Here is a 9,123-nt window from a genome sequence, read left to right as displayed (position 1 = left end):
GGACTGGATCCTCAGCAGGAGAAACCAAATCCTCAGAAGGAGGGACCGGATCCCCAGAAGGAGGGACTGGATCCCCAGAAGGAGGGACTGGATCCCCAGCAGGAGGGATTGGATCCCCAGCAGGAGGGACTGGATCCTCAGCAGGAGGGACTGGATCCCCAGCAGGAGGGACTGAATCCCCAGCAGGAGGGACTGAATCCTCAGCAGGAGAGACTGAATCCTTAGCAGGAGGGACTGGATTCTCAGCAGGAGGGACTGAATCCCCAGCAGGAGGGACTGGATCCCCAGAAGGAGGGACTGAATCCTCAGCAGGAGGAACTGAATTCTCAGAAGGAGGGACCAAATCCCCAGAAGGAGGGACTGAATCCCCAGAAGGAGGGACTGAATCCCCAGCAGAAGGGACTGGATCCTCAGGAGAGACTTATTCCCTAGCAGGAGAACTGAATCCTCAGAAAAAGGGACTGAATCCCTAGTGGGAAGGACTCAATCTCCAGAAGAGGGACTAAATCCTCAGGAGGAGGAACTGTATCACTAGCAGAGGGACTGTATACGCAGCAGGAGGGACTGAATCTCCGGCAGAGGGACTGTATCCTCAGGAGGGACTGAATCCTTGGAAGGAGGGACTAAATTCCCAGGACTGAATCCCCAGCAGGGAGACTGTATATCCAGCAGGTTGGACTGAATCCCCAGCAGGAGGGACTGAATCCTCAGAAGGAAAGACTGAATCCTCAGCAGGAGGGACTGATTTCCTCAGCAGGAGGGACTTAATCCCCAGCAAAAGGGACTGAATCCCCAGCAGGAGGGACTGAATCCCCAGAAGGGACTGGATACCCAGCAGGAGGAACTGAATCCTCAGAAGGAGGGACCAAATCCCCAGCAGAAGGGACTGGATCCTCGGAAGGAGGGACTGAATCCCCAGCAGAAGGGACTGGATCCCCAGAAGGAGGGACTGGATACCCAGCAGGAGGAACTGAATCCTCAGAAGGAGGGACCAAATCTCTAGCAGAAGGGACTGGATCCTCGGAAGGAGGGACTGAATCCCCAGCAGAAGGGACTGGCTCCTCAGGAGAGACTGATTCCCTAGCAGAGAACTGAATCCTCAGAAAAAGGGACTGAATCCCTAGTGGGAAGGACTGAATCTCTAAAAGAGGGACTAAATCCCCAGCAGGAGGAACTGTATCACTAGCAGAGGGACTGTATACACAGCAGGAGGGACTGAATCTCCAGCAGAGGGACTGTATCCCCAGGAGGGACTGAATCCTTGGAAGGAGGGACTAAATTCCCAGGACAAGAATTGGATCCCCAGCAGAGAGACTATATATGCAACAGAAGGGACCGAATCCCCAGCAGAAGGGACTGTATCCCCAGTAGGAGGGACCGAATCCCCAGCAGAGAGACTGGATGCCTAGCTGGAGGGAACAGATCCCTAACAGAGGGACTGGATACCCAGCAGGAGGGACAAAATCTCCAGTAAATGGACTGCATCCCCAGCAGGAGGGACTGAATCCTCAGGAGTGACTGAATTCTCGGAAAGAGGGACTAAATTCCCAGGACAAGGACTGAATCCCCAGAAGAGGGACTGTATACCTAGCAGGAGGGACCAAATCCCCAGCAGATGGACTGCATCCCCAGCAGGAGGGACTGACACCATGGCAGAGGGGCTGCACCTGAACCCGTCTTCCTAGGAACCCAGTGGCTGCCTGTCCACTTAGTTCTCCATGGGCCAGCTCTCTCAGCATTTACTATAAATAGCATTTAACTCCTCTGCTTAGAACCCTCCAATGCCCCATGTAGATGTAGAATCAATCACACACTCTTTCCCGGCCTACAAACACCCCTTGCCTCACTCTGGCATCCTGGACCTCAGCCTCACAGATGTCTTCTCTGCTCCTGGACTTGCAAAGCTCAGCCCCAACTGAGGGCTTCTGCACAGGCTTTTCTTTTTCCGGTTTCCTGGCTGCTCGACTGCTGTGCTTGCCCCCGGCAAGCCTCTCCAAGCCCCTTTTGGACAGGAGGCTGGGGGTTTCTGAGGTTCTGAGTGTCCAGCAAGCCCTCAGGTGCTACTGCTGTGGGGCCCACTCGTGGTGGAGCGGGGAGTCTTCGCCTGAGCATGGATGGCAGGAGGGAAACAAGGCTGTCAGAGTTGGGGTCCGTCACAGTTGGTCACAGTCAGTCCATCTTCCTGTCCTGTGTGGTGCAGCCATCGTCTCCTGTGCCATCACATAGAAAAGGCACAGGGAATGTCGTAGTGTAACCTTGTGGGACCTGTCATACACGTGCTCTGCTGCTGAGATGGGCCGGGCAGCATGAGATTACGGCAGTTCTCCCCCGAGCCCTGCACTTTTCTTCTTGTGCTTCCCCTGTTCTGAGCATGGAGATGACTGATGAAGAGCGTTCCCGTGATTTCAGCCCAGCCCAGTGAGGGCTCTGGTGATAATTTTCCTTTTTTGGTCCCTGGTTGTAGGTCAGAGAAGAAAGGATAGCTGAACTGGAGGTGGAAAATGCTGTTCTTCACCTAAAATTGGCAAAGGTAATGTGGTTAGCTGCCTTGCAGATTTTATTTGCATTATGCCCCGTGCAGTAACTGTGCTGAAGCTGATTTTGAGCTCTTGTAGAAGAAATCAGGTGAGAGTAACTCTCTTGGACCTTTTCTTTTTCCTTCTAATGGGGAGCTGAGAACTCTTCTGTTGATCTATAAAGTATCGTCTTATGCTGAAATAGGTTGAGTTTAGATGCCTATTTCTTTCTCTCATGCTCACAAGTATTTAATGGATAATAAGTTGATGAGTAATAAATACATTATTGTGCTTTTTTAAAAAAAAAGCTTTATTGAGGTATAGTTTATACACCATAAATTTATACATTCTCAGTGTACAATTCAGTGTTGAGTAGATTCATAGCTGTGCCAAGTGCTGGGGTCCATTTGTGATGCTATAACAAAATACCTGAGACTGAGCCACTGGTAAAGAATAGAAGTTTATTGCTCACAGTTCTGGAGACTGGAAGGCCAAGGCCGAGGTGCGACAGGGCCAGGGTCTGGCGAGGCCCCTCCCCATTAGCAGTGACACCATCCGGACGTTCTCCCTGAGGCCCTTTTGCTCTCATTTTTTCTTCAGTCAGATTAGAAATAGAAGTCATCTCTTCATGTGCCCTGGTCTCTATTTTGCCCACCAGTCCATAGTCACACAGCCTTTGGCGCCCACTGTGTTCCAGGCAGGGGCAGGATGGGCAGTGTTGCTCCTGTGACTCAGCCCACGAGGGACTGTCTCTGTGTCTCCATCCAGAAGTGTCTTCCTTCCACTTCTGAGAAATTTCACATGAGGCATGAAAGGATTTTGTAGCCTTCCCCTTGGCCCCATACAGTGGCATCTTTACTTTATGGTTGCTTTCTGCTCTTTCTGCTGTCATGGGCGCTCTTAGACCCCTGGGCCTGGTCAGTGTGCTGTCTTGGTCCTGGTCAGTGACTCTGAACCCTGGGCCCGGTCAGTGACTCTCTAGCACTTGGGCTGCTGGAGACTGTCCCTGTCGTAGCTCAGGCTTCAGCCGTTGGGCAGGGTCTTCTCTTAAGCTGTTAGTGCACTGTGACCATCAGTAATTATTCTCTCCTCAGCAAAAATACATGGCTGCACTTTTAAAATTTTAAGACCTGAAATTGCCTTTTATTCCTATCTATACAGCAGTATCAAGAGAAGATCGGAGCGGGTGGCAGGGAGGCCGTGCACTCAGCCCTACGCCAGCTCTGCCAGGGGACACAGGTGAGTGTGTCAGCGGGAGCCAGGCCCTCAAATGTTTGGGCTCTAGAACTCACAGTAACTAATTTATAGTTTTCTGGTGAAACCATAAATTATGTCAAAATAGATCCAATTTCTGGAATGAAAAGCAGTCTTACTTTGAAGAAGCAAAGCTCCTCACATGTTAGGAGGTTACTCCTTGTGAGTTACTGATCATCTGTTTAAAAGTTTATGAAATCCTTACTGTCTTCATGATCAATTGCACATAGCATTCACTGTGGAGTTCTGCTTTCTAATACTTATTAAATAAAAGACTAAACCTCAGAAAAGCTCGTGCAATTGGGTTCTGAGCAAAAACTGGAAAAAAAAATTACATTTGACTCTGAGCTGAATTGTCTCAGATAGCTATGGTAGTAGTTTAACTTTACAATTCAAGGTTGTCCTCATTTCAATTTTCATGTTAAATGGTAGAAACCAGGTCATACATGCTGGGTTAAATAGATCTAGCGAAGCATGTCATCAGATATGAGCAGCTCTTTCTAAACTACTGGTAGGAGTTTACAGGTCAGAACAGTTGTTATTCCCTGTGGCATATTTGGAAATTCTCCAAGGTGAAGTTGTGGTAGGATATTTTTATAACTTTGATTAAGGCCATTTTGTTTTTCCTTTTGTTAGAAACAATGTGACCAAGGTAAAAAAAAAAAAAAAAAGGAAGAAAAAATCATTATTACAACAATACAATAAAAATACCATCTGTAAACTGGATCAGTCACACTCATTGTTAGACAGATTTAGAGATGTTTTTCCTCCCATAACTGCTTCTGGGCATTTAGAATGAATTTACGGAGAATTGTTTTTTTTATGCTCTTTCAACTGAGTACAATTTATCTTTGAATCTATCTATTGTATTCCATGTAATAAAAATACTTTAATTCAATTTAGGTTTGATATTTTATTACAATGTTTCCCAAACACATGGACATAATCTCCATTTTTTAGATGAAAAAAGATTGGACTAAAGAAAGAAAGAATATCCACTTCAGGTCAGTTACACCTTGGTGACATCTGAGTGTTTGATATTAAATGTTAGTAGTACATTAGTTCTTTCACCCTGTGTGCCTGCCACATCCTCGTACTGAAAATCCCTGAAATAATCTCAAGCAGTGAAAGAGCACAGTGCGGGTGAGGTGTCAGGGGTCTCGTCTCCTAAGCTCTCAGAGCTGCCTCGTCTGTCCTACCTGGACCTTCACTGCATGTGCTCGGTAAATGCTTCCCACGGGCGGGTGAGTGCTCACAGTAACTGACCCTCCAGAAGGTGGGTCTGGATAACAGATCAGGGCGCTGTCTCCATTTAACAAGGGCTGATGAGGACACCAAGGGGCCATGCCAGCTTCGCCAGGAAGTAAACAACTGAGACAGAAAAATGTCCTGTCTGACACTGTCCCACATGCTTCCTGGGGAAATTGGTGAAATACTTGAGTTTCTTTTCTTTTTTTTTTTTTTGACACGAGGTCTTGCTCTGTCACCTCCAGGTAGAGTGCTGTGGTGTCATCACAGCAACCTCAAACTCTTGGGCTCAAATGATCCTCTTGCCTCAGCCTCCCGAGTGGCTGGGACTACAGGCACCTACTACAACTCCTGGCTAGTTTTTCTTAGTAGGGACAGGGTCTCAGTCTTGTTCAGGCTGGTCTCAAACTCCTGATCTCAAGCAGTCCTCCCACCTGGGCCTCACAGAGAGTTGGGTTTGTAGGCTTGAGCCACCGCACCAGGCCACTCACAGAGAGTTGGGTTTGTAGGCTTGAGCCACTGCACCAGGCCACTCACAGAGAGTTGGGTTTGTAGGCTTGAGCCACTGCACTAGGCCAGCTTTTCCATTTCTCCAACATTCTGAAGATATAGGCAGTGCCGAGTTATGAATCAGGCAGGTTCTGCAGGTTTCTTGTGACGTTGAATTTGTACGTAAGTTGGAACAGGCACATTCACTTATTACCTATAGTGGCCTCCATTCATCAGTGTGAGTCATATGTAAGTCAGATGTTTACAATTCAGGAACGCCCTGTATCATATAAAGTATATGAAATCACATTTGCTGCTTTTTAAAGTATAAATCCCAAATCTATTGAGTCAGAATTCCTGGGAGTGGGCCTGGTGTGTGTAGCCATGCCCTCATCCACAGGTGACAGTGACACGTGTGTGTGACAGGGACTTACGCTTTAAACAGATTCAGTTAATAATAAACTAGTGCATGATTATGTTAATGGTGTGGCTGTGTCATTGTTTTATGGAAACTTATACATAGTCTACTGAATAATTATGTAATTATATTATAATAATTAACAATATACAGTAGAACTTCCAGAGTTGAACATCTCCCTGCACCGACCTCCTCAAGTTGCCTGGTTTTCATAGACAGGGTGTACACCACGTGTGAGTCCAGTCCTTTACTGTGACCATCTCCATGTGCTGACCAGCTTATTACCGTCCCTTGAACTGTATTACTTGTGCATTTTCTTATTTTATAGAAACTTAAACAGGATCTACAGGAGTTCCGGTCTTCTTCTCTGGAGCTTTTAAGAACTTACCAGGATGAATATCAGGCCTTCCTTTCTGAGATAAGGGCCGCAGTTCAGAGAGCACAGCAGGACACCGAAGCTCTGCAGGGTAAGGGCCCCGGACGTGAGCCAGTCCACATTATGAAAACATCCGCGGTTTTTAAGACAAATGGCTGCCCAGAATTTGTCTTCATTTCTTTTTACTTTTAGCTGACACCTGATTGGAGGGGTGAGGATGTATGCCATGTAACCCAGTGACACTTAGGAGGCACCTGCTATCGCCCAGGGGTTGGCTGTCCTCCCCCATGCCCTTGCAGCCCACCTGCTAAGGAGCGTCTCTCTCTCTCGGTTACCGAAAGGGCACTTTCCTGATGCATGTCTCTGCTGGTCTGGTACCTGCGCCCTTGAGCTTTCTGTGTGCGGTTTTCCTACAACACAGAACGAAGTTTTCTTGTGGATTCAGTGCTTTCTCCTTTCTATGAATTCCATGCTGGCATGACTCATCTTGAGTTATAATGGGTTTATTCTCTTACGCTGTTGAACTTGAAATTTTTGTACGGTGTCCCTTTGCTTCTGTTACAAGAAAAACTTCAAACTAATTTAACTGTGTGTAAGTAAGCAAAGAATGATTTGAGAACTGGGCAGGCCCCACACCAGGTTGTCTCAGAGTGACTCTGCTGTGTGGCAGGAGAGGATTTGTACATAGAGAAAGGAAAGAGACAGAAAACAGATGTGAGACACAGAAAGAGCCCCGGGCACAGCTCAGCCTCAGTCTTGTTTGAAAACACATGGAACAGTTGGCCGCCTGCGAGTGGCCCGACCTTGTGATTGGCATAAGAGGAGGTCACGGTTTACACTTCCAGGGGGTTGCAGTTCAGACCAAAGTTAAGATAAGTAAGGAGGCAGCTTTGGACTAAACTTCATTTAACGGTGCTGTAGTTTTTAAACTCCTCACCCAGAGTACTGTGTACACCTATATGTGTCATCTGGCTCTTGCCCTTCCTCCGCTGTTCCGTGTTCACACACAGCAGATTCTGAAGACAGCAATGGAGCAAATCGGCCGTTGTGCTGCTATTCCAGAGAGGTGCGTGGAAGTGTTTAAACTTCCACTGTTGTTCTGGTAGGCAGCCAATAATGTATTTTAAATGACTTATATGACCCAGAGTCTCATTTGGTGTCTTCAACACACGCTGTTCCTTGATTTCCCTGAAAGGTTTTGGGATGTACCCACCGGGTTTGTGAGCGTGACAGGTGGGTACGTGTGGGTCTTATTAGTCACGTGCTCCAGGAAAAGGCATAACATTATTTTGTGAAAAACAGTGTGCCTAAGCTGTGGGAGGTGAGGTGTGTGATAGAGAACTGAAGGGAGATGGGGCCACTGTCCTGTGGACACATTGACACAGATGACAATGGCTGGCGAGGCCCGACATGCAGGCGTGTGCTGCACACCTGTCTAGGGCTTTGCCAGGAAAGGGCATGCTTGCTCTGCTTGTTTGTGGTAGATGTGGTATCCAGGGCCTCCCCGGGGGTGGCTTCTCCCCTGTGGTCCAGCTCTTGTCACAGATGAGTCTTGGATGTCAGGGAGCTTGTCCTGGCAGCTCTGGCCAGAGAGGAGCAGGAACAGGCTGGCAGGGGAGTGGCCAGGCCCAGTCAGGGTCAGAGAACCACCTGACCAGGAGAGTCTCCGTGCAGAGATCATGCCCAGAGTCTGGGGGATCCTTCCACTTGCTCACACCTGTATTCAGTCCGGGTGTTTCTAGGCATTTCTTTCATTAAGAGAATTAAGTTATTCTTGTAAGGACAAGCTGCATTTTATGTTTTATGAACATTGCATCTGTGCTAAGGTGGCCTCACCTCCTGGGAATCCTTGGGGCCAGGATTGAAATCCCTGGGCTGGACAAGCTTGCGTCGTCCTGCTAAGTGGCGCGTGGTGTTGGCCTGCAAGAGGCTTGAGCAGGTACAGGGTGGCCATCAGTCCTACAGCTGAATAGGTCTTCCAGACACTGTGAGGGGCCTGGCTCCGTCAGCCTAACAGCAGAGGGCAGCTGGGAACCCAGATGTCCAGGCTTGGCTGGACCCACATGCAGACCCTGTGTTCTTGGTGTCCAGCCTCCCTTCAGCATCACATCTTGGCAAGATGCTGCCTTCTTAGTCAAACAATGCAGAAGTGGGGGCCCAAAGTCAACAGCCAGAACTTCTCCTCCCTCGCCCAGCTCTGGGGAAGCCTCCAGGTACCTCTGGAGCAGCCCTCCTAAGTGCTGTGCACACCTCTGGGTAATGTCCACTGCCAGACCCTGGTGTTGTCCAGCCAGGCCTCCCACCTGGTCTCCAGAGGGGACAGTGTCCCCAGCGCCCAGCGCAAAGTACATACAGCCCACAGCCATCTTCACTGCTTTGTCTTTTGAATATTTTCTATGCTTAGATAAATAGTTTGGTTTGTTGGATTATATGGGTTTCTGCCCCTGTAAAATGTCATCGTACCTCTGGGTAAAATTGTCCGTTCAGCATGCCAGTCAAAGGCAACCCACCTTGAGCAGTCCTTGCGGGAAATACAAGCACGCTATCAAGAGGAGAAGCAGCGAAGGAGACTCCTGCACAGCTCTCTGGTGGTAAGCACCGGGTCGGGGGTCAGGAGGGCTGATGGGGGACATTGAGGGACCTACGTGAAACTCCACAGTACCTGGGTGTGGGGGGTCAGGAGGGCTGAGAGGGGACATTGAGGGACCTACGTGAAATGCCACAGTTCCTGGGTGTGGGGGGGTCAGGAGGGCTGAGAGGGGACATTGAGGGACCTACGTGAAACTCCACAGTACCTGGGTGTGGGGGGGTCAGGAGGGCTG

General features: G+C 48.8%; 1 protein-coding gene across 1 annotated transcript in view; it reads left to right on the top strand.

The window, feature by feature from the left end:
* KIF25 (kinesin family member 25) overlaps positions 1-9,123 on the top strand; it is a 73,702-nt gene that overhangs the window by 617 nt on the left and 63,962 nt on the right. The window contains exons 2-5 of the mRNA XM_012806701.1: positions 2,465-2,530; positions 3,678-3,755; positions 6,254-6,392; positions 8,789-8,892. Of these exons, the coding sequence (XP_012662155.1) occupies positions 2,465-2,530; positions 3,678-3,755; positions 6,254-6,392; positions 8,789-8,892 (387 nt within the window). The remainder of the gene's footprint in view (positions 1-2,464; positions 2,531-3,677; positions 3,756-6,253; positions 6,393-8,788; positions 8,893-9,123) is intronic.

Source organism: Otolemur garnettii, unplaced genomic scaffold, assembly GCF_000181295.1.
Source record: "Otolemur garnettii isolate 467f Iridium unplaced genomic scaffold, OtoGar3 scaffold00056, whole genome shotgun sequence".
NCBI lineage: Eukaryota > Metazoa > Chordata > Mammalia > Primates > Galagidae > Otolemur > Otolemur garnettii.
This window is presented reverse-complemented; position numbering and strand designations above follow the sequence as displayed.